The sequence below is a fragment of the Tyto alba genome, unplaced genomic scaffold (genome assembly GCF_018691265.1).
Source record: "Tyto alba isolate M040663 unplaced genomic scaffold, T.alba_DEE_v4.0 Super-Scaffold_40, whole genome shotgun sequence".
In the NCBI taxonomy this organism is placed as follows: Eukaryota; Metazoa; Chordata; class Aves; order Strigiformes; family Tytonidae; genus Tyto; species Tyto alba.
Window position 1 is genome coordinate 34,228,035 of NW_024881316.1, and position 26,385 is coordinate 34,254,419.

The window sequence follows — 26,385 nt, forward strand, 5'->3', positions numbered from 1 at the left end:
AGTTTCTGTTATTAAGTCCTATCTTTATACACATATATATATGTTAAGTCCCATCATAGGTATAAAAAAGTCAAGAAAATTCCCAAATAACACTGTCAACCACTTACCAAAGCCTTAACAAAAAATGCATTAAATTATTTTGTGTTTATTAGTATACAAAATCATTTCTATTCATACCTGAATAATACTTCTGAAAAAAAAAATCAGAATACAGATGTAATGAATAGGTTTTCAGTTCTGTGCATCTGCTCACTGCTCTGTGACTTTCCTTCCTAGTGCATTACCTGACTCAGTCTCCTCTAGCAGAAAGTGTGTGTTTTAAAAGTAAAATTTACTTACAGCTTTAGGATTTTGACAAAAAAATGCAATAGCGTTCAAAGGAGGCTTAAAGCATTTTCAGAAATGCAGTGGCTGAAGAATGTGCAGAACAAACGCCATATAAGCACGCTGATTGTACCCTTCCTGCCATAACATTATCGTTTGTCAATCATATTTGATCTTGAACTTAAAGGCCTGTTAAGTGAATGAACTGGGTTTTGTCCTATGAAGCGTTTAGGAGTGTGTAACTTCAGATAGAATTGCTTAGGTAATATAATGCTGATGTTATTTCAAATCAGAAGTTGATTTGTATATTATTTTTTAGAATAGACATATGCATTTGTCATACTAAATACTATTTTGATTTGTTTGTTTGTTTGTTTTTTTTATGCAGGTTTGTTGTTGAAGGTCATATTCCATATTTTAACGTCTTTCAGCATTTTCCAGAGAGGATAAAATTACGTGGAGCGGACCTTAAGATCTTTTCTGTAGAGGTAACTTTTTTCTTAAAGGGAAACTAAAAAAAAATGACCAAAACCTAATTATCTTGTGGTATTTAACTGTTTTTTGTCACTGTACTAATAAAATGATTAAATCTATTCTTACGTTGTAGAGTTCATGTTTTGCATTATTGGAGCCTGTGCAGAAATCAGTGCACTCTGTGACTCAGAGTGCTTTAATCCTTAACCAGTTTTATTACACTGATTACCTAAGTTAAAACAAAATCAATAAGTGTTTGTGGAGAAAAAGGTATTCAGAACTGCTCTTGGAACACTCAGAAATAGGATTTGGCTACACATCTAAGGGCAATAGATTATCCTTTTACGTGCTTATTTAAATTATCTCTTTAATTTGTTTGTAATTCAATATTATTTTCATAAAATATGGTTTAGATGCTATCTTTTGTTCTGTTTCTTGCTGTACTGATTGAAATATCTCAAACCTAAAATCTACATAAGAGATTACGTCCCTTATAGAAGCGTTATTTTGGTGGACAGTCTTGAGTAAATGTAAATTTCCCTTACTTAAAGTTATTATGCATTGTGCTAACGATTGCTCACTGGTGTTTGTGTTACAAAAAAAAAGTTTATTATGGAGTTTTGAAGTGTGCAAATAAAATCTTAGCTTTCAAGAGCAGAAAGCAGCAATTCTGCTAACAGGAAAAGCTAGGTTTTGGTCTTCCATAAGGTGTTTGTAGCCCAAGCCCTCAGTGATGACACTGCAAGTAATGTTCCCATTCTCCAGTAAGTAGCTTGTATTCAGCAGGTCATGAGTTGTTCAGAAGCTGATCTGTAGCTTTTTGTTTTTATATATACCACTGCTGCCCTGTCTGAAGAAATAAAAATTATGACCTCAACTTGTAAAAACCTCTTGATTTATTTTTTCTGTCTTAGTTCTTTCCTTAATAGAAAAGATACATTAGGTTGAAATGTGGGTGTAAACTTTTTTGTTTTCAAACTGTTCTAATTCTCAGTCTCTCTGTCCTTCTTTGCCTCCATCTTTTCCAAGCGTTTTTCTCTCCCAAAAATGGTTACATAGAACTTGTATTCTGGCCTGACTAAATAAAACACCCCTCACCCCAGTCCTACAAATCACACAGATAAAATTTTTGTATGAATTGCAGCTGTAAAACTTGTACCATGCCTCAAAGTTGGGAGATCTGGTTTGTAGAAAGGAAATGACAGTTGCTCTTGGAGTATCTTACTGCTTTCTTTTGGGATAGAGCTGTTTCTGGCATGCAGGATGGTCTGATGACAGTCCTGAAGGTGATTTCATCAGTCCTTATTAGTTTACTTTCGCCCAGAGCTGTAGGTCTGGATTATTCTACTGTCCCTCCATAAACACACTTCCACTATGAACTGTAGCATGTCCTGATGTGGGAGTGGGACTTCACAACTTGAAAGCCACAAGCTGGTCAATTTAATCTCATTCCATCCTTATATAAAAGAGGAAGTCTAGCCACTTCACCCTCTGTCTTTAACACTTATATAGCGTGTACTCACTTTTCCTTTTTTCACAAGCCAGGGGAAAAACCCCAAATCTGATTTTTTTGTTTAATATAGTTTATGAATAGTCTGTATCTAGTGTGGTCTGCTATTTAACTTACTGGTGCTGATCTAAAAGCTGAATTTGTGTAAGCTTTGACTTCCATCTTGCTTGTCTGTGACACTGACAGCTGGACCCCTTGCTTCCAAAGTATAAGGTATACAAACTAATCAAGTCATCTCTTAACTTTGTTTTCATTGAAATCCATAGGTAAAGTTCTGTAAGCTTACTGTTGAGTTTGTTTTCCAGCCACTCCAGTATTACTGTGGCTTTCTCTTTCTAGGAATATCTGCTCCCTACTTTACCTTTAATGTTCCTTTAGCGATGCATCCTCTGGTTTATTTAGTTTTAACATTTTTTTTACTACATCATTGGGTTGATAATTGCAAAAACCTTACTAGTTGTTTCCTACATCTGGTATTTCGGAACTGATCTTGCTGCTCATTGCAGCACTGAGATTTCCAATAGTTTACTGTATCTAGTTTTTACATCTGAGTTTTGAGAAATTCAAGAGATGAGGTTATTGTCCTAGAGCAGGAAGTCAGATTGTGTAATACTGCATCCTGAAAATACAGCCAGCATTCTTTTCTCCTTGGTGTTCTGTATATAATATTCTATAGACAGTTACCTTCAAAACCTTTATGGGATTATGACTGGTAATAACCAGGCAGGTAAGATGCTCTAATGCCATTATGTGTTGTGCTTCAAGTCTGGTGAACGTAAGTTGCAAACATGTTCAAAAATCTTTATAACTGACAGGACTATTCAATATGTCTCCTTTTCATTTTGAACAGGTTTTTAGTGCATTTAATTGTATCCTGTGCTAATTCCCTGCAGCCAAAATTTGAATTAAGAAGTAGTTATGTTGTAGTAGCTTGAAGGATTTGAAGTCATACTAAGTATCATTTTATCAGTTAAGTACAGATGGAGCCTAACTTGATAAGGCTTATCTTATATAAATCTTTCTCAGTGGCTTGAAGTTTTTTTTCAGTAACAATTTCCTCCATACCCCAAATACCCTGAATTTGCACAAGGTTGAAGTTGTTACAGCTTTAAAAAAATAAATGCAACAATTATTACAAGGTGAGTCACATCTACTTTCTATCTATGTAGTGACGTGAGTATGTGTACAAGCACAAGGGTTTGTTTTTTTTTTAATGCCTTGTCATTTAGTAATAGTATTTCATATGCAAGGAATGTGACTAGTCTCAGGCTTCTCAGCTGATAAACTTCTGTGCTGTGTAATACAGCAATGGAGTCCATATCATGGACAGTTTTTCCCTGTCCTACGTACAATTTAGCAATTAGAGGTGATTGCAGCATCTGTCATACAAGGAGAGGCTAAGAGAGCTGGGATTTTTATCACTGAGAAGAGAAGGCTGGGGGGATTTCAGTAATGTGTATAAATACCTCACAGGAAGGAGTGGGGATAGAGTCAGGCTCTCTGCTTGATGTTGTGCAGTGGAAGGACAGGAGTCAATGGGCACAAACTGAAATACAGGAAATTCCATTTAAACTTAAAACTTTTTTACCATAAGGGTGATTGAATGCTGGAACAGGTGGCCCAGAACCACTGTGGAGACCACATCTTTGGAGATGCACAGAACCTGACTTGACACAATCCTGAGCAACTTGCTGTAGTTGACCCTGCTTTGAGCAGGGGCGTTGGACTCTGATCCTCAGAGGTCCCTTCCAACCTCAAGTATGCTATGATTCAAATGGTATACTATGCTTTGTATGCCGTTTCACATTTTCAGTGTAGGTGGCAGATAAGCCCTTCGTATTTTGGTAATGGAACACCTAATAAGAAGGACATTATTCTTCATTCTGCCCCAACTGAACTTTATTTAAAATACCTGCCACAAAGGTGGTTATATCTGAACGCCTCTGTCCGAAAGTCTGGGAGCTCTCGGCGTGACTGCCTCATAAATGAAGAGAAGAGGAGCCTTTACCTCTCCATATCATCTTTATCATGATGCATAACTGTTAAACACGTCAGGTCCTAGCTGGAGATAAGTACTACCTCAAAAGTATTTTATGAAGGATAAAAGTGCTTTATAAAAGATCTTTTTTGAAAATAAGTTGTTTATCTTCCATACGTGTTTATCTTTCCATTGCTCTAAGTCTCTTTTCTAAGCCTTCACTTGATTAGTCATCCTATTTATCCCTTCCTCTATTAAAATCATGTTTATGTTAGAAGTTAGCCTTTGATAAATGGGTTTTACCTAAATGCATGATCAGAAGGTTCACAGGGTAGACAGCACCAGTAGCAGGATGCTCCTGCTTAGATCTTAGTTTGGAAGTTCTAACATCCCAATACACAAGAAGAAAAGCAAGTTTCCATCTTATTCTGCAAGATTTCCTTTTTCTAGAACAAGTATTTGTATTTATTCCATTTGATTAAAACCTTTTTTTTATGCATCAAGAAAAAAAAAGATACTTAAGTTTTGGGCTTGTTCTATGTGGGAGATCAAGTTTTTTTTCTTGCTATTTGCAATTTGTTTAACTATTGTAAATCCTTGCTGATCTTGAGGCTTCTGCCAGTAGCCAATACGTCTTTGATGAGTGCAGTCATGTTTTCCCTTTTAGATGGAAGTCATCTCTGTTTCGTTTTTAGTGCATAGGATATCTGTTTCTTTAAAAGCCCACTAGTGTAGGAGTTAAAATGAATTTGTAAATTAGTAGTAGTATATATAAAGTTATGTGGCTAATTTGCTTTCAGCTTGTTTTATTGATAGTATCTGTCCTCCAGTGGAGCTACACACAAACTCCCTCTTCTATTTCTGCTTGAAGTAGCAATACATCCTTAGGATACGCAGCCTCCATTTTGATTTTAGGGATTTATATTTATCCTCATACAGAATTGATTAAAGCATCCCTTTTCTCTTGAGCTAGCAATGACTTGTCCTTGCCATAGATCTGGGTTTCCTTCCATTTCTGACTCTGGACTGTATACCTGATGGTCTTTTATGTAATTATTTTGCTTGTGCTTTAAAGTTGTTGTCCTTTGCTGCCTCAGGCTTACCTTTATTTTTTATAAAACTCAATACTTTTTGGTGTATTTTACACTTAATGCATTGCAGATTTTTTTTTTAATGTCCAAAAATAATTTGGTTTTGATTCTCACATTCTCACACACATGCAAAATTAAATGTACATGTATATATAGGTAAGCAGGTCACTCCCATGGCTGTTGGGCAACATGATTTACTAAACTATTGAAGATAACAAACACGTCACTTTGGAGTATGTGCTGTGTGGAACAGGATAGGTGTAGTCTCATAAATATCTTTCAGATCCTGTTCTGAAGAGCTTTGGGAATGGTTGTCTTTAAATGCACAAGTATCTGGACTTGGCGAGGAGCCTGAGTGTGACCTCAGTGAAGTTCCCTTCTCTCAGTCTCTCCTCCAACTTTAAAACCACTCGTTTGTTCCTAAAGTTATTAAGAATCTCTTTTTTTCCTCAAAGATGGGGGTGCTAAGAGAAAATTGAGCTTGGTGGGTGTTAGATGAATTCTGTTCAGAATTGTCTACCAACCTGCCCTTGAAGACAAAAGGGATGTGTGTTTACTGAATTATCCTTGCTACTTCTGCTCTGGAGTGTGGCCATGGAATGGCTTCTCTATAGAAGCCTTTCTCTCTTTTTTTTTTTTTTTTTTTTTTCTCTTTTTTTAATCTTAGATGGAAGTAGCTCCACAATTCTAAGTCTGTCTGAAACTTTCTGTCTTTTACAGGGCCCTGAATGTTTCAGTGTTGACAGAGTGTTGTTGATATACATTCCTAGACAGCAAGGTCTATCTTAAAAATGCTTCCTTTTTTGTTTTATGATTTCATTCAATTCCTTTCTGTCTTCCTCTGTGTTTTTGTTTGTTTGTTTGTTTTTTATAATCCACTGAGTATTGCTGCCTAGAACAAGAAATGTACTTACTTAGACAGCTTTGCCCTTGCAACTTGAGAAAATTAATATCCAGGTTACTTCTTGGTTGTCTTAGTATACACTGTTAGTTTTTTTATTTTCTTTTACACATCCTACCTCCAATTTGGACGTACTAACAGAAGCAATATTTATTTTCAATTCTGCTCTATATAATTCACCTATTTCCATCCCTAGATGTCTTGGTTCTTAAATAACTCCTAGTATTATTCTTGAGATTTTTCCATGATACGGAAATGTTTTCTAAACTTCCAGCTTAGAGGGTTGTTAGCATCTTCCTTACCTTTGCCTGGGGAAGATGCTTGAATGCATCCTGGTAAAGTGGCAGCAATATACTGTGCTTGTCAGAAATCAGTGTTGTGGATAAGAGGAGAAGAATGATGAAACTCAAAAGCACATCAGGATTTTCTCCCCTTTCTCCCACCAAATTGAAAGGCTTCTTGTTTCTTTCTTCTCCCTGATACTTAATTTCTTTCAGGCTCAATATCTTATCATTGTACATTAAAATTATGTCTATATTTGCCTGTGTCAGGTTAGGCCAGTAGCTCTCCCATTGTGTTAAGTTTAATAAGAATTTTAATTCATGCTTCATTATGAACTGATGGTGGCTTTGGTGGAAAAAGGAAGAGTTTGAAAAGGAGTATTTGCTGCCCTGAGAAAAGGTCTAATTCATCCAGAGTCTTCCTTTTCCTTAAGGTAACCTGTGATAGGTGTTGAAGCAGGTACCATAATGTATTTATAAAGTAGACTGGAAAACTTTAGCTCTTTTGAGACTGCACCACTTCAGTGTGTTTTATTCTATATGATCCTTATTATATTTGAGTTGGAGGAGTATATAACTTGCATGCATGTGTTCACACACACCACCTCCCTAGCTTAGATTATTAAATTTCTTTCCTCTTTTATTTGAGAATGAAAGGCTTGCTTTAAACATTGAGAGATGATCATTCTTCTCTACACTGTCTGGAAACTTGCCAATTCTTTGGTTTCTTCTTTTACAGTATTCTATAGCTTGTATTTTTTGTTGTTGTTGTTCTTCTCTTCCATTTCTTTCCTTTTTTTTTTTTTTTTTTACTTTATTTTATTCTTGGCAGCAATTCTGTATCCATACTCCTCTGCCACTAACTCTTCTGCCACCTGTCCTTCTGTGTCAGCTTCAATCAATCTCACTTCTGCTGAGGATTTCAGAGATCTGATTTCTGAGATGAATTTGCCAAGATACTCCTCTGCTATCAAGGATGCTTCTGTTTTGCTCCTTTGTTCTGTATGCTTTGCTTTCCAGCAGAGCAGCTCTTGAATTTTGAGTACAATTATGAGGTACAGTCTTACAGTGCGACTTTGTGGTAATGTTTATTTGGGTCCTTTTTAGCTGTCCCATAATGAAGGAAAAAGGTTTTCAGAGCAGGTCCTTGTGAGATCTGGAGCTTTAGTCAGCTCTCTCCTCCCCTGACCTTATTAAGGTTGCTTGACTGACAAGATATTTTTAGCTTCCATTTTTCCCATTACCATTGTATTATTTTCTTCAGGATCTGTGCCAAGCTAATCATTATAGAGTTCCTGAATCTTCCCTTTTACATTTTTTTTAAATACTGCATATTAATATTGGAGAGTCCTTTGATGTTTAGAATTTCTTAAGATTATGTAAAAAACAACATTTGTGTTTCAGAGAGCTCCTCAGTTATTTCCTTGAAGCTTCTTGTGTGTAAATCATCTGGGCCTCTCCTTTGTAAAATACTCAATTTTATCAGATACTGGTTTGCTTTTTTGCAGGCGTAATTTTTCTCTTCCTTACATATGGTTTTAACGAGATAGATTTGTATTCTTTTCCAGTTACAGAACAATCTTGCTTTTTCTTCATGTTTGTTTCATGACTTAGCCATTTACCTGTGGCATTGAAATTCAAGAATGTTTTTTGGTTTTGTTTTGTTTTGTTTTGTTTGTTTTTAGTTTGTTGTGGTTTTTTTTTTTTTTTTAGTTTCTCTGCTGCTTACAGCTTAGTTGCCTTTACCTCTTGTTTCGTTGCAGAATATCTATTGTTCTGTTTCTTGCCTTTTTTTTTTATCCGGGAGATTGTCCTTGAGCACTATGCAGTCAAATTCGCCCTCTGCTTCAAAAGGAGGATCTTTTATTTGTGGTTTTCTATTTATCCCATTATCCCACATTAAAAAGAGGTATATGACAGACCTGTCTGGGAGTATAGTGACCTACAAGGACTGTATTTGAAGAGGTCTAAAGCATGTGCTTTCATATCTAGGAGCTACACATTTTTTACTATCCTACTTGAGAACAAGGTTTAAACTCGGGACTTGTGTCCTTGTGGAGTGACTTGTCTTCCAGGTTCAAAATGATGATGTAATGTTCATAATTTATGTAACAATATGGTTAAATGTTGCTCGGTTCTACTGCAGCAAGAAGGTTAAAGATACTGAACCTTATGTTTAGTCCCTCTTTCTGATTCTTTTCGTTACAGGCAACATTACAATTGGAATATGGTTATTAACACTTGAGCTGTATAAACATTTTGTGCCTTGTGACCATCTTAACAACTCAGTTGCTTGGTAAAAACTGGTTTGAATTAAGTGGGGATGTGCCACAAAAATGTATTTGAATCAATTCAGCATTGTTCAAGCATAGTTAAAGCCATTTTGTTTTGTAAATTTTGCTGACAAGTTTAAGTAGTTTAAGACGCCTCCTGATTTTGATTTCCCTGTGAATGTTGGGGGCAGAAGAACTGTCAGGTAGCCTGGAGGAAAACATAAAATTGGAGGATTTCTCATGGATTAAGAAAAGATGATTGCTCAATATTTTGATGATTACATGCTGTATACAACCAAAACTGAGATTTGGTTGTAGCTTTCAGCTCTTGAGGTTAACAGCTCAATTTTAGAAGTAATTTGGCATTGATTCCTCATTAATTTCTAATCATCTCTGCCATCTTGTTACAATGTATGAGGGTGTTCATGTAGTTTATGCTGCTAGGATTGGTTGAATAATTTGGTTATGTTCTGAACAGAAGTAGCATCACTATTACAGGTTTCTTGAAAACTAGTTCTTTGAATTTACAGTACTGAATAACATGTGGAAACTGGCTATCACTGCTGTACCTAAGTGTATTGCTTGGTTTATTCACATTGGAAACACTTGTTCGCCTTTTTTTGTTAGATATTTTAGCCCGCTTCTGTTTTGTTTCGTTTCCTGCAGTCAGGAGCATATCACAAATTGATAAAATATTTTACTGTGTTTGAAGTGCCTAAACTTTGATAGGATCTTCCTTGGGAGGCTTTGAAAAGTAGCTACCCCTACCTAACTTACTGAGAGCTTTTTCATTAGGTAACTTCAGTGTAGATACTGAAGGATAGGTAGAGATTAGCAGAGGGACTGTCAGAGAACTGATGCTTCTTCTTACCTGCACTCAGCTCTTTTCCTGGAGGGCTGGGCAAGCTTGTAGAGTTTGCATGCTGCTTTTGCTTATGGTGGTAATTCCTCCCACCTTGCACCAAGAACAAAGCCTAAGTAGTTTTCCATCGTTCTTTTGAATACAGGAAAAAATAAGCCTCTTCTCACACAATGAAACAGCAGTGAATTTTAGGGCAGCACAAGAAAAAGTGAAGTCTATACTCAAACCATGAGGTGCTCAGGGAAGTGCACAGTCTGTGAGGACCATGTTATTTAGGAATGGCTGTGGAGCACGCTGCTCATACCTGCTTTTCTCCAAACATAGAGCCAGGGGCTAGATATTCTGGGAAAACTCTAAAGTTATATGGCATAAGCTTGTATGAAGCTGTAATATTGACTATTGAAGATCTTTGGAAATCTCATGATGACTGTTTTTAGTGTCGCTAAAAATATATATATTTGTCCTGCTCTTCAGGCTAATGTTTCCTTAAGGTTTGCTGGCGTCATTCCTTGATTTGTACCCTGAATTGGATGGAATGTGGCTGAGTGCTTTTATACAGCAAATGATATTTCATTCTTTGTGATTATTTTGTATCAAAGATGCTATTTATGGTACTATAATTTCATCAGCTTAAAAGCAGAAGGATTAGCATTTGCTTCATAACAGAGTTTGGGTATGTGAATAGAAGTTTGTAAAAACTTGACAGTATTTCTTAAGTGCTCATGTTTCTTTAGTTGTGGGTGTGGATTTAGTCTCCTAATTATAGTACTCTTCTAGGAGGGGCAGATGAAGTGAATCACTGTTCTAGGGCTTTATGGTTTTTGTCCCACTCTAAGGAGTGAAATTACTCTGTCTACTCTTCTATTCTGAATATTGCATGAGGTCACTATACTGAAGTTCTTACTGTGGAAATGATTTATACCATTTGGTGACTGCTTTGGTATTGCTAATTTGATGGGTGATAACAATGCATTTTCTAAACTGTCATTACTGTTTTGAATGCTGATACATTAAATCATTTTCAAGTCTGAAGATGGCATTTAAAAGAAAATGGTCTGCTGACCTTTTCTGATGAGTACACCATGTAGGAAAAATGCATATCATTGATGCAAGTAGAGACTACTTACACTTGCAGAAGTAATTTTTAAAGAAGAACGATAATTTTAAACAAAAAATACCAAAGTATACCTGAATGTTGCTTAGTCTTCATCATTCCATTCAGTCTTGTCTTTTCACTTTTGTTCTTTCTTGATAAGATTCTTATTCCTATGTTATGAGCAGTTTGGAACAAGTATTGAGACAATGCTTCCCTCTTGATCAGATTTATTGGGGGTGAAAAAAAAAGAACAAAAAAAAGGCAAATCTCCATTCTGGATCTACTGAAATATATAATCTCTGAGTTTCACAGTTATGAATATACAGATGGAGCAAATACAGCTTGAAACTTATCAAATTTTCTTCCCGTCCAGTAGTTGAATTAAAAAAATATCTTGAGTCTATTTGGAGAAAATTATAGTAAGTAAAGAAAAATTGAATGGGAAGGAGAAGGCCTTAAAAGGCAGATACAATTCAAGTTTTGGGTTTTTTGTGTGGTGGCATTACAGTAGATAAGCATTACACACTAGTTTTTGGTTTTCTTTTAAAAAAGATGGTAATTCATTGACCCATGAGCTACTATGAAAAATCACACAGGTATACCTTTTTTCCCACCCATGTCAGTTTTGTGTCTGACTATACCCACAAAGTACATGTCAATTAACAGATTTGTCCATGCTATGATGATTGTTAAATATGAAATGATTTTATTTTTTAAAGAATACAATTTGTAGCATTCTCTGAAAGCTGATGTTATCAATGCTGTTATGTTCATGTACCAGCCTTAGTTTAAATATGTGTGATCTTCATTATACAGATTTCTGTAATCCCTTCATGATGCTCTTTTTGAACATGCAGTTGTTGTAGCCCAGTTACATTGGAATAATTTTCTAGTAACTCCTGACATGTAATAAATAAATAGAGGTCAAATAACTTAATGTATAAATCTATTATGCACCCATATCTTAAGTACTATATGGAATTCTGGTTGGGTTTTTTGCTTTTCTTACCGTCTCTCTTCTCAAAGTTGCACAAGTAAGAGGTACAGAGTCACAGCAAGGATCATCAAATGTAAGGACAACTTTCCTACAAGAAACAATATTATCAACTTACTTTTCAACATAAAGAAGAAGTGACTAAGAGGAAGATATGGCAATAGTTTATAGAATGTGTTTAGGAGGGAACTGTTTGAAGGAGGTGATTGGTGACAGACAACATGGTTTCACTAAGGGCAAATTGTGCCTGAGAAATTTGGTGGCCTTTTATAACAGGGTTACAGCGCTGATGGGTGAGGGAAGAGCAACTGACATCATCTGCCTGGTCTTGTGCAAAGCATCTGACAGTGTCCTGCACAAGCTCCTTCTCTCTAAATTGGAGATACATAGATTTGACAGATGGACCCCCTCAGTGGATGAGGAGGTGGGTGGATAGTTGCAGTTGAAAAGTTATAGTCAACAGCTCAATGTCCAAGTGAAGAGCAGTGACAAGTGGTGCTCCTCAGGGGTTTGCACTGGGACCAGTGCAATTTAACATCTTTGTTGGCAACATGGACAGTGGGATGGAGTGCACCCTCAGCAAGTTTGCTGATGACACTGAGATGTGTGATGTGGTTGCCATGCTGGAGGGAAGGGATGTCACCCAGCGGGACCTGGACAGGCTGGAGAGGTGGGCCTGTGCAAACCTCATGAAGTTCAACAAGGCCAAGTGCGAGGTCCTGCACATGGGTCCGGGCGATCCCAAACACAAATACAGGCTGGGCGATGAGTGGATTGAGAGCTGCCCTGCAGAGAAGGACTTGGGGGTTGTAATGGATGGAAAACTGACTGAGCCAGCAGTGTGCACTTGCAGCCCAGAAGACCAGCTGTGCCCCGGACTGCATCCAGAGCAGCGTAGCCGGCAGGTCAAGGGAGGTGATTGTGCCCCTCTACTCCGCTCTCATGAGACTGCACCTGGAGTGCTGTGTCCAGCTCTGGGGCCCCCAACATCAGAAGGACATGGACCTGTTTGAGTGGGTCCAGATGAGGCCATGAAGATGATCAGGGGGCTGAAGCACCTCCCCCATGAAGACAGGCTGAGAGGGTTGGGGTTGTTCAGCCTGGAGAAGGGTCCAGAGAGACCTTATTGCAGCCTTCCAGTGCTTAAAGGGGGCTTGCAGAAAGGTGGGGAGAGACACTTTATTAGGGAGTGTAGTGATAGGATTAGGGCTAACAGTTTTAAACTGAAAGAGGGTAGGTTTAGATTAGATATGAGGAAGAAATTGTTTACTGTGAGGATGGTGAGGCACTGGCACAGGTTGCCCAGAGAAGCTGTGGCTGCCCCCTCCCTGGAAGGGTTCAAGGCCAGGTTGGACGGGGCTTTGAGCAACCTGGTCTGGTGAAAGGTGTCCCTGCCCATGGCAGGGGGGTTGGTACTAGATAATCTTTAAGGTCCCTTCCAACCCACACCATTCTGTGATTCTTCCAATACAAGGATTGGGAGGTATCAGAAAAGGTTGCTTGTCTGCAGGTTCAGAATCTAACAGCAGGAAATGTGGCTTCATACGTTTTGTTGGGTAACTCATGTTAGGATGTTCTGGATGTTAGAAGGGCCAGATAGTGACAAGACAAATGCCATGAAGAGAAAGGGATCTGGAACTAAAAAATACAGAGATCTCACTGCTGACTCAGCCACAAATGGTGTGAAGCTGGACAGACCTTTGTTAGTAGTGTTGTGGCTTGCTTGGTTCATAAATTCCTCCCTACGCATCTCTCGCTTGCTGCGTGATGCAAGGCTGAGCAGATCATTTTGGACTGATGTGATACAGCCACTTTTTGTTTTTTTTTTTTTCATTCTGGGATTTCAGTTAGGGTTTCAGCCTGTGGCTTTTGTGTTCTGGGGAGACTTTTTTTAAGATCGTAAAACTTCATTTTTCATTAACTAGTTATCTCGCAACTACTCTTTAAAGGCATAGTTCAAGCCTTTAAGTTAGGTGAACTAAATAACATCCTTTAAAGTTTCAGATTTAGAGATCTGGGGATCTTTCTTATTCAACTTGAAAAATGTTAAGGAATGATTAAATGGTAAAAATATGCAAAATCATTGCTTAAAGGGTATCTCTAGCCTGTGGCAAAGAATCCTAAGCAATGAAACCTACACAGTTTTATTAAGCAAAAACTTTGCTTTTTGAAAAAATATTTTGCATGCTTTTATTTTTCCAGTGATCCTTTGGTTTGTTTTGGTGGAGGAACTAAAGGAATTCCTTGTTTAAAAGCTCACACTGTAAAATTTCTTACTGTTGAGTAGTAGTGATGATCGCAACACCAGGAGGAAGGAATGCTTGCGAGAAGTCTGGCCTAGAAACGTGGCGATGAGGGAGACATGAAAAGCCATGTAAGAGTAAATAATTTCTAGGTTATGGGGGGAGCCATCCTGGAATGGCAGAGACAGCAGCTTTAGGGGTTTTACACTTTACCTGTAATATTTCTAAACAGCTTTCTGTTCTGTGCAATTCTGGTTTGGCCCTAAAAGTAAGCACAGGTCTTGGATTTGTGAACAGATTAAGCTAATACTATCTTCTTTTCATTACTTTGAATAGTGATTAAGGTTTTAAAGTTAAGCATATGGAATTTAGGAATTACTGGAATGAATTTGCTTTTAACTGAGACTGATGTATAAGTGCACTAGGGTGTAGTCATTAATCATTTCATCTCATATTGTTTCTAAACCAAGATAGCATCTTAGTTTAGCATGCGGAAAGTAGTGAGCTGCTCTGTGTATCTTTTCCTTTTCTTCCTTTAATGTGGGAGCTTAAGCCTACATTAGTGCACGCCATGTGAAGCCAGCGCAGTTGCAGAACATTTGGTTCTTTCTCTCCTTTTGATGCTGGTCGTTCCCCCTTGTCACACGAAGGCGCCTTTGACTGCCTGGTGGCTGCTCCTCCAGGGCTGGGCTCTCGGGGTGGTGGTGTGCTGCTCTATCACAAGGTGGAAAACTGGGGCAAAGAGACTTGCCTGAGGCAACAGGGTGGGTTTGTGCACCATCATGAGGTAACCCAAAGGTTTCCTAAATCTTGTGAAGTTGTCTCCGTGTTTGGGGTTTTTTGTGTGTTTTTTGTGTTGTTTTTTTTTTTTTTTTTTTTTTTTTTTTACACTGCCTTTTCAGAAGGATTTCATATCACTTAATAATCTGCTACTGGCTATACCCATGTCTTCAAGTCATCATGCAGCTCATAGGAGGCTGCTGCTCTTTGGTTTGTCTCACACACCAAGTTTTGGTGGATTGCATATTTATACTTTAGTTTGGGTCTGATTCAAACAGTTCCTGACTAAATCTATTTATAAACTCATGAATGCAGGTCAAAACGTTTGCTCTGTTTTCTCCCAGAATTTTCTGACTGGAATGACAATAGCTTTCAGCTTCCCTGGAAAGTATATCCACCAGACTGGCTTTTAGACATATTCCTCTGTTTGCTGAGGCCCTTTTCTCAAAACATTCAAGGTCTGATGTGTAAGAGCCTCTTTTCCTGACTAAAATTTGAATGAGCTTAATTGCCATAAGATTTTTTTTTTTAAGTGGTAACTATTTAAAGAATTCAAATTAAGATAGAAGCCGGTCATTCTTGTTTATTTTTAAAAAATCTTCTAAGAGGTATAAAATTCTAGCCATACAAATTCTGCTAATCAGCTATGCTGCTTTTACTTTCCAAAACAAGCAGCAATTCCTGCTTTGGTCTGCTGGTGTTTTGAGGTACCTTGTAATCTTAGTTTTGTTGGGGGTGGGTGTCTTTCTATCTGTGGGATTTTTTTTCTGTCTAATATATTTTTTTTGTGCATTTTAACAGGTGCATGCAGTACTTGTTCAGGATAGAAAGTAGTACAGAATGAAAAGAAGCAAGGGTGAGGCTTTTATTTGAAATTAAATAAAAAAAAAAAGCTGAGGAGGAAGTTCACTGCTGAAAGGGTTATTGTAATCAAGTTTATCATGGGAGCTTGCTGTTGTGTAACAGAAACTCTAGCTTGTCTATACCTGTCTTTAAGCATTACTTAATGAAGAAAGAAAACAAACCTACCAAAATATTTATGAAATTCAATAAAATTTGTTCCCAAACTCTTAAATTTCACTACATTATGACAGTTCAGCTCCTTATTGAATTACTCCATCCATTTGCAAAAGACTACATTTTTTAGAAAAGTGATACTTGTTAGTTAGCTGGTGAGCACGAACAGGCTAATGCTCAAGCACATGTCTCTCTTGGTTTAATAATATTGAAACTAATTTATTTAAAAAACACTTTAGCCAGGAATCATGTAATGAAAAAGATGGCTTCTCCTGAAAGTAGCCTATTAAAAGGTCTGCTGTGCATACAATGAATTTTTTTTTTTTTTTTTTTCCCCCTTCCCCCGGGTAAAGATGTACCGGATGTACCTCTGTACTAGATGTTGAGTTAGATTTTTCTCTTGTGTGTGGGTTGCTGGCTCATCCACATGCCGTCTTGAATTCTTCAGTAAAAACTGCCTGTGTCAATTTAATGCAGTCTAATATCCTAGCACACCTAGATTTTTTTTTTTTTGTCTCAAAAATGCGTAAGTGTTGTTTATTGAGTCATGTTCTAAAATTAATCTTTTGTTCTATACAAAGATCCTTCTCACTTCCTCTGCAGCAATGATCAGGAGTAATTTGGGATTTTAAGATATAGTAGCTGTTGCAGCTGAAAGAATTATCAAAGGAAAGAGCAACAGAGAGGCTGCCAGTGTGACTTCTGTGATTCTGAAATGCTATTTCGGCTTTTTTTTTTTCTTTTTTTCCTCTGCCCATTTGTTGCCAGGCAGATAACTTGGGCAAACTGTCTGCCTGTTTTCAAGGTGGACAAACTCATTTAGTTTTCCTGTCTTAACCTTTCAGTTATCCTTTCTGCTTGATGGCAGGCTTGTAAAGCAGCAACTTTAATTGTGTGCTTGGTCTCTTTATGTCTTTTCTAGTGGAAGAAGTCTCATGAGCTGCGTATTTCTTAGCAGTTATCTAAATGGAGTTGTAGCAGTTTCACCCGTCTTTGTTCTTCTTGTCATTTGGTTCCCTTTTAATAATTCCAGGCACACCCTCTCACTGTTACATCAGCATCTCTACATGATTCATGGATGTCAGGGTTTGAAGAAATACATCTGCTCATTTAGTCCACATAAAAATGGCTGCACCAAGTCAGACTCGAGGCTCATTGTATCTGGTCTCCTGTTTCTCATGGTGAGCTAGGAAAGGATGTAGGAGCAGGGTGCAGTGGTTCTTCCCAGCGTGCTTTCACACTTGCCAGCAATTCACAAGTCTGGGACATTTCTATACAGCAGTGGTAACAGCGCTTATAATGGCATAGAATCATGGAATGGTTTGGATTGGAAGGGACCTTTAAAGATTCCCTTTAAACATTGCATATGTCTTTTCTGTATACCCTGTGCTCTGGCAAAGAAGGTGTTTCTGAAGAAACTACACAGAATCTGACTGTGCAACAGAGTTGAGTACATTAGTTTTTTTCCAACTAGGTTAGATGGCAAAAAAGTTTTAGTGAGTGTTGCTTATTTTTTAGTTTGTATTCATAATAATACACAGTGTTAAAGCACATTCAATTTGTGTGATGGCTGCTGCATGAGTTTGCTGCTGTTCCATGTGGGGTGGTGATGGACCCTGAGGGGTAGATAAAGGTTAGGGAGGGGGGAAAAAACGTTGTTTGAAAAATATACATCAGGAAGATTCACTGATATGTGAGGTAGCCAGATTGGTAGTACTGTGACAGTACACAAAAAAACATGAAAAAAACAAATCTTTAGCAATCTAGGAGTTTAGGTTTGCCAACTACGTTAAGGATTTAGTATGTAACAGTTGGTTCACAAGGTCATTTCATTCAGATTTAAACTCTTAATTGGGGTGTAAATTTTGCAGCTGATACAGTTATTGTCTTTACTGTCAATTCTTTTATGTAACCTGCGTGCACTGGGGCTGGCATCGTCCCTCATCAGACTTCTGCTGCAGACAACCAGATATATCTGAACAGTTGAGCAACAGAAGCAAAATAAGGTGAACTGGACTCCACAGAGCACTCGACAGCTGTACTCGTTGGTACATAATTTTGCCTTATGTAAATTTAAAGCTAACTTGGGTTCCTGCGTGTTTCAATGTAAGGCTGCATTCAAAGATGTTTACCATTTGGTTTGTTGCTTTTACTATAAATGTCTTTTGGCTTATGGGTGTGTCTTGCTTTACACAAGGATTGAACCAAAATTCTGGATTGTGTTGCAGAAACCCCTTCTCCAACCCTCATAACTTGATGTTTTCCAGAACTTCAAATTAAATTTATTTCTTAATCCATTTTCTAAGAAGTTTGGTATACTCTTTTTCAAACTTAGTCTAGGTTGAATTTTGCCATCTTAAAAATGATGAAGCCTTGCTGGTTTTTAGGTAATTACAAGCATATCCAAACTCAAAATGCCAAAGATTCCCAGAGGCCAATAATGAAAAAAGCCAATAATGAAAAAATTAAGTTGGACCTTATTAGATTCCAATCATTACAAAAATCACTTGGGAAAGATGTTCACTGCTGAACGTGAGCAACACAGATGGAGGTAGAGCCTTAGAGAATGTGCAGGCATGGGAAAAAAGGGTCCATGCAATGGAAGTTCACAGGTAGAAGGATGATGAGGAGGGGAACTGTGCTGCAAAAAAAGTACTGAACAGAAGAGGATGGAGATGGAAAAAATATAAAAGTGAGAACTTAACTCTATAATGAATTAGTTTCAGAAAGGATAGAGTATTATCACAGTAAAATAAACTGAATTGTGAATATGTAAGTAATGCCTGCTGGGATGTTGTCCTGATACAGGAGAAGGAAACGGCTTATACAGTCATCTAAGAAGAGAGTCAGTCAGACCACATTTAAAAATAAGAAACTATGGAGCCTGTAAATTAATCTAGAAAGCCAGCCAGTGCATACTGTTTTCTACTTGTTGATCAGCAACATTCTGATATTGTCCAAACAAGTAGGAGAGGCTGCAATCTTGGCTTACCCAAAACAATTACCTGTTACTGTGATCTGATTATCATGCTAATAGTTTGGCTCATCTGCTTCTGAAAACCAGCTTGTTCTTTTCTAATACAGGTGAAAAATTCCATGTAACTTTGAAAGATAAAGGCAACTGATTTTAAATAGTCTAATGAATATTTATCATCGTGAAAATCTTGTTCTAAACACTTCTTCACCGACTCACCACTGTGTATTTTGTTATCCTATGCTCAGCTGAAGTTGGGGGGGGGCGGTGAGGGGAGAAAAGAAAAAGTATCCTCAAGTGGTATTAATTTTCTGTACTGCTTTCTGGAGAAGACCTGAAGCTACCGCATTTGTCGCATGTGGGAATAAGATACAAAGATTTTAAAGACAAAGCTGTTAAGAAAAATTCTCGGTAACCTCTGTACCCAATCTAGACAATTTATAGACTCTGTCAGTGTTGTTGATCAGTCTTGAAAAAATCCCAGTTTGTGAAACACCTCAAAAGGCTAGCAGGTGGCAGGATTTTCTGTCAGTCTTCCTGAAATTAGTAAGTGCCCTCAAGGGTTTGTACATGGATTTTAAATGTATAGTGTTTCCCAGGTTCTTGAAACAAGGTGAGAGCTCAGTAACTCCATGTGCTGATGGACAGGGGAGTTGTCCTAATATTTAGCACAGAAATACAACTTGGAAATAGGTAACACAAAAATTTTTCATGTAGGATTGGATAAGTGAAAGTTATACTTGGAGAGCATGTGGCATATGATCTAACACGGTCCTCTCTTGTCCAAGTACTCCTCCCTTGGGGTTTAATCATGGGGTGCTGGAGGCAGAGTTTTTTTACCTGCAGGAGTGAGGCCCCAGCTCTGGATCTTGCTTTCCCAGTGGATTTGCTGGTCGACTTTCAGTGCAACTTGGTTTATCAGGTTCTTTTCTTCTGGCAGAGATACATAGCTACGCAGAGGGTGATACCTTTCATTAATTTTGATGCTATTTGTTTGCTGTATCTTGCTTTTTCTTAATATTGTCCTAACATTTGCTATGAGGGTTGTGTGGAATTTGGGTGTTCTTTCTGTTTTAACCCTCCTGGTATGTATGAAAGTTTGCAGAATAGGAGATTTGCTGTATGAACTCACAGCTGTTTCAGAATTAGAGAGTATGAGCAGATTATGTGGTGACTGGTGAGAATTATCAGTGCTTGATTACTGAAGTAAGTCTATGGTCTCTTCAGTCCTCAACCTTTCAGCCTTCAGCCCCTTGCCATGATGCGTCCTACTGAGATGTGATCTTGTGTTGGATCCAGCTTACGCTTGCAGTTTAGAGTTCAAGAGATTACTGTGTACTCCTGGCAGCATGGTGTTTGGTTCAACTTGCATCGTCGTGACTCAGCACTGTGTTGTAGAAACATAAGTACTACAGTGAATGTTTCAGAGTTTAGGGGGTTAAGCCCTGGCAAGTAGCAATCGATTTGGTTGATCTTTATGTTGGACTAGTATGCTCTTCCTAGATCTGCACATCCCAGCTGTGTTTACATCCCTTTAGGAACACACATCAACTAAGAACACTTTTTGTCTGTTAACACTCTTTTTAAAATAAGCCAATTGGTAGTGTCTTGGTATTAATTTCTATTTGTAGTTTTTACACCACTTGTGTTTGCTCTTCAAAAAAAAAAACAAGCATCAGTTGTCATTGCAAAGCAGAGTGTTTTCTAGCCATTTTGAAGAAGAATCAAATCACCTTCCCTAAATTGCAAACAAGCTTTGAAACAGAAGTCGCTGTTGGGCGTGAGGAGGAAGGGATGATTCGCTAGTACCTAGGATAGGAAAGCTGTCTCCATATCCTGATACAGTGAGAGAAGCTCAGGTATAAGGTGATACAGGTGTCTACCTTGAGTCCTCCAATTAAGAGCTATATTCCTGAAAGTATCTCTCTATTAAAGTAGACTGTTCAGATAACTTCACTAGTGATAGTTTAATGTTTGAGAATGGGAATGCTTCAGATGACTGAATTCCCAGTGTCTTAATTTATTTTCATCTGTGGTACATTATTAAGAAGCTACTAATTCAACTGCTTTTCATTAAAGGGAAAAACATATTTCCTTTATATCTAATTAGGCATAGTATTTATGTAATGCATCTATTTGAATTATTTGGGACTTTAATTTTTCTCCATATATGCTCAAGAGAAGTTACATGAAATTCAGGTTTTGTTCCAAGATTGTCTTGGTATTGAATTTAGCACTGCTTTTTAAGAGGAATGGAAAGTACTGTGAGCCTGGTCTGTAGAAGTCTGGTAATGCGTGTTTTTCTTGTTTCTCAAGATAGTCCTGTAGCAGTCTAAGCCAATTTTTAACACTGTTTAGAAAATATAATGAACATGATACAACTTCCTAACTGTTAGAAAAGGTTGCATGTGTAATAGTGACAGCAGAATTATTCATTTGCTTAAGCATGTGTTCATGCAGTTAAGCAAGTCTGAACTGCAGTCTGAGGGGAGATCATTTAAAAAAAGAAAATGAAATGTTGGCAACCATTCAAAAATAAAATTTGAGCATTAGCTATGTAGCTTATATTAAAATAGATGAAGCAAAATGACTGAATAAAAACATTATTTCAGTCTTGTTGCTGTAAACATGATTGTTCTATTTTTATTCTGGTCTGTAAGAAAACTAGAAGCCTGAATTCACTCTTGTTCAGGAAAGTTTTGAACCTGTGGACAAAGTGTAAACCCCTGACAAATTCCTATTAAAGGAAAGTACCTTATGCACAAATCGACTTGATAAAATATGAGTACATAGTAAAGTGCTCTGATGAATTAGAACCACCAACTAAAGCAGAAAAAGCATTGCTTTTATATGCTTTAAATGGTGAAGTAGCCTGAACAGCTGAAAGCTATTACTTTAAGAGGTAAATTCAAGTAATCATTCCAAATATAGAAAAATAAGAATGTTTAATGAAACAGTTCAGGTATTAAGAAATTAAGGTCAAATCTTACAGTCCATACTTACGCAAACTTCAGGTCCTGCTGAGTTCATTATGAATAAGCATGTCAAAATCTGTAAGTTATATTCTCCTCTAGCAGTAAAATCTCAGCAGAATTTGGAAGAACTTTATTCATGCAGTCAATAGTTTCGAAAAGAGAACTGGAGATTTATTTTCATGAATAAATATGCATATATGGAACTAAATCTTTTTTTAAAATGAGATTATATTAAAGATTCTGTAGAAAGGTTCTAGAGAATGTGGGCCACCTGCTGAATGGGAATGGGAACATGGTCACAAAGACCAAGGAGAAGGCTAAGGTGATGAATATTTTTTTTGCCTCAGTCTTTGCTGGTAGGAGCAGCCTTCAGCAATCCCAGGTCCTTGAAACCAGTGGCAAAGTCTAGGGGAAGGCAGGCTTACCCTTGGTGGAGAGGGAGCAGGTTAGGGAATATATAAGAAAACTGGACGTATGAAGGTTCATGGGCCATGATGGGATGCTGCCACAAATGCTGAGGGAGCTGGCTGGTGTCATCACAAGGCCACTGTCAATAACTTTTGAAAAGTTATGGTGACTGGGGGAGTTTCTTGAGGACTGGAAGAAAGCAAACAGACCCCTGTCTTCAAGAAGGGCAGGAAGGAGGATCTGGGGAACTAAAGGTCTGTCAGCCTCATACTGATCACATTCTTGTTGATAAATACGGTAAATAAATACATAAATATGCATTGCAGAATAACCATAGACATCAGCACATGCTGGGAGACTGACAGGCTGCAAATCAGCTTTTCAGAGAAGGCCCTGGGAGTTCTGGTGGACAAAATGAACGTGAGCCAGCAATGTGCCCTTGTGGCAAAGACCACCAACATAATCCTGGGCTGCATTAGGCAGAGCACTGCCAGCAGGTCAAGGGAGGTGATCCTTCTTGTACTCAGCACTGGTGAGACACATAGGGAGTACTGGGTCCAGTTCTGGGCTCCCCAGGACAAAGGAGATATGGACACAGTGGAGTGAGCCCAGAAAAGGGCCATGAAGATGATGAAGTGGAGTGTCTGACAAACGGGGGGAGGCTGAGATTGCTGGGGGTGCTCAGCCTGGAGATGGAGAAGAGAAGACTGAGGGAGGGTATGGTGTGATACCTGCAGGAGGGTGCAAAGGAGGAAAACCAAATCCTCCTTAGTGGTATCCAGTGACTGGATGAGAAAATGGGCACAAACTGAAATACAAGAAATTCCATTTAAGCATAAGGTAAAACAAAACCTTTTGTCTTCTGTACAGCGAGGGTGTTAAAACACTGGAGCAGATTTCCCACAGACCTTGCGAAGCTCCCAACTGCGGTGGTATTAAAAATCTGACTGGACGCAGTCCTGGGCAGCCTGCTCAAGCTGACCCAAGCGGGGGCTTGGACCCCGTGATCTCAAGCAGGCCTTGCCACCCTCCACCCTTCTGTGGTGCTGTGATCTCTTCGCTCTGTAGAGTTCACCCTAAACTGCACTTGGTTTTTGGTTTTGTTTTTGTTTTTTTTTTTTTTAATGCTCTTTCAATTTTGGAGCATCTAGAGGCATAATGATCACTTCACAAAAAAGTTAGTGGGTTCATTGCAGGTCTGAAGCAATTTTCTATTTGTTCCTTATGTATTTCATGGGCTTTAAAGCTAGCACGTTTCTCTTTGCAATACTGCAGTCTGGCTCCATTCTTGCATATGTGTTTAGTCATAGAGAGTGCTAAAAGACTGTATAACTAATTCTGTATTAAATAATACAGAATTTAACATTGATAACCAGTTTAAAATCATTAACAAATATGGTAATAGAGCAAATGTATAACACCCTCTAACCCTGTCTTTCAGTCATGGCCTGAATATGAAGAGGTATACAACAAAATGCTTGAGCTTGCAGCATTTTTAGACCTGCCTCGTTTTCCAGATATAACAGACAGCTGCTTTCTTCATCCAGACATGTTGTGCATGAAGTACTTGATGGAAGCTAATTTACCTGGTAAATATTTTCCCAAACCCAAACTGATAAAATTTTTCTTTGGTTTATTAAACTCTAGCAAAAATACTTAAATTAATACTTAAATTACTACTTTCAAAGTGCCTACTCTTTTCCTTCTAATTTATACCCATTTAAGCTTGAACTGAAAGATAATGTCTATAGAAAGCAGCTTCATTAAACATTTAGAATATGCATTATAGGCCCAGATATGCAGGGGCACTCTGGTGCTGGCTTTTTAAGGTTGTGGAGTGCATACTTCATTTCAGCTCTTTCAGTATCCCTGTAAACTAAGAGGCGCTAGTTGAACTTGTGTGACTTATTAACTTTATCTAAATGATTCATGAATTTGGGATCTGATTGCTTAGCACTGGAATTATATACAATATTGACTGTATATTTTATAATATTGAATATTAGCATTTTAATATTAACAAGTGATGCTGTGTGACAAATCAGCTGCTATCTCGATTTCTGATTTAGTTTTGAAATTGTATATCGCATAAATATTAAGTATTTTTGTTTATCCTAAAATTAAGTCTTTAATATTGGATTGCCAAAGAAAGACCAGTAGATCCTAGCATATGAACTGTCTGTTGGGCTACCACACTTTCTATAAAATACCATTGTCTCTGAAGATGAGTTATACAGGCAGATAGCCTCTACATGAATTTTTTTTTTTTTTTTTTTTTTACTCAAAAGCATTCCAACAGTTAATAGTTGGGGAGGTTATTGTTTTATTTTGCAACTAGTTACGTTGAATAAAGCTACTTGGCTTTTCTGTTTACTTACAGTTGAATGAGAAGAGAACCAACAGATTTAGGGGTAAAATTCCAGAGTAGAAATTCTGATTTTGTGGCTCTACACCAGTGTTGTGATCTTACAGAGGATCACATTATTTTTCAGATTTTAAAGTATCAACTGAATCAAAGAAAAAGCTAGAAATTTGGCACTTCCAGATTTATTACAGAGAAATACAAAGCTAAGTACCTTTTAGAAATTAGTGTTGAAGAATATATTGTCCTTTACTTTTTCTTTGCAACTAAGCTTTTTATCATGTAGAATCATTTTTTTACACATTTAAAAATGACTACTGTTGTCTAAACTCCTAAAGAAATAAAGCAAGCAATGAATTGGCAGTGTTTCTTAGGACTCCAAATATCAGTAAGAAGGCCATTTTAAGTGTCTGAAATAAAAGAAAATATACTGACACTATTTGTAAGAAAATTTGGTTTCCAGATTTTGTTTAACTTTTACTGTTATGTACAAGAGGATTAAAAATGAGTTCTTAGTGAACTCTTTGTAAGCAGCAAGAGAGTATAAAGCATAGCTGGATTAAGGTTGTACTTAGTCATTCGTTGCTAACCTTTGTGGAATCTGATGGTGATGTAATCAACTCCTGTATTTCTTGCTGAACAGGAAAGGTGAGAAATTTGGGGGATTTGTATCTGTGAAAAATAAGCATAGAGTAGTAAGACACTATATAGATATCATACTGCTGCTCATGGGGCTCTAGTTGTATCTTTTTGACATTACCTGTGCTAGCAGGTATGATTAGGCTTTACAGTGTAAAGTCAGTTTTAACCTAGGCTGGGATTGTCTGTACCTCAGCCAGGTTTTGTCAGGGTAGCAGCAAGAGCCGCCCTGACATGATGAGGCTCTTGTTCATACCCAACTAGCTTCTGCAAAGTTAGCCCCTGTTCCTCTTTGCAGTACTGAATCCATCCTTGCATGGATGTTTAGTCAATGTGTAGGAAAAAAGTTAGTGACAATTTTTTGGATTTGGGGGTTTTTTTGAAACTATGTGTAGATTTAAGATAGGCTTTCCTACAACAACGTTCAGGATGATCTAACAGCATCATTCAAGCAACATCAAAACACTATTAATAATGTGATTTTTTTATTTTTTTTCCCCTCCATGTGAATGTATAATGAGTCATGACTGTTTCCCATGTAAACACAGTGAAGGTGGCCTGGTATCTTTAAAAATACACAAAAATACTTCTCAGTCTGAAAAAAATTGCTGTCTAATGGTCCTAAAAGACCTAAGCATTGTTTTCCTCAAATGACCAACACATTTGCACTGTAAAAGTACTTCCAGCTTGTCTCAACATATTCATTTTATACTTTTATTTGCATTAATCAGATGAATTGCATAATTGGACTTGTCGAGTGGTAAAAAAGATCGGTATTGGAGAAGTGGATTTCCTGACTCTTGTGCCTGGAGATAAGACAAGAAGAAAAGTGAAATACGATATTCTTGCTGCAGCAGTTATTGTAGTTGTGCTCAAATTATTGTTTTTATTAAATGATCACTATGAATGGTAAGTGTATAGCCAAATCTCTAACAAAGTCCAAATTTCAAATAGTGCAAATTATTGTCTTGGATCGTTCTTTCTTTAGTAATATTAAGTATATAGGATTTGAATCTCAGTTAAGTTCAGTAACATAAAACATGAACCTGAAGCCATTAAGTATTACTTATTTTTAAAAATCAGATGTTTGTATCTGAAACTTAGAATAAAATTAGAGTGTAATTCTTGTCAGTTGTATTTGAACTTCATGTGAAAAGTGCAGTATTTGGATCGACAAAATAGCCTGTTTTTTTTTTCTTCTTC

The 26,385-nt window shown here is 37.5% G+C and overlaps 1 protein-coding gene across 1 annotated transcript in view; it reads left to right on the plus strand.

The window, feature by feature from the left end:
- Window positions 1-26,385, plus strand: part of TAF1B (TATA-box binding protein associated factor, RNA polymerase I subunit B) — a 50,847-nt gene that overhangs the window by 14,043 nt on the left and 10,419 nt on the right. Inside the window, exons 8-10 of the mRNA XM_042803247.1 lie at window positions 713-812; window positions 23,623-23,770; window positions 25,914-26,091. Of these exons, the coding sequence (XP_042659181.1) occupies window positions 713-812; window positions 23,623-23,770; window positions 25,914-26,091 (426 nt within the window). The remainder of the gene's footprint in view (window positions 1-712; window positions 813-23,622; window positions 23,771-25,913; window positions 26,092-26,385) is intronic.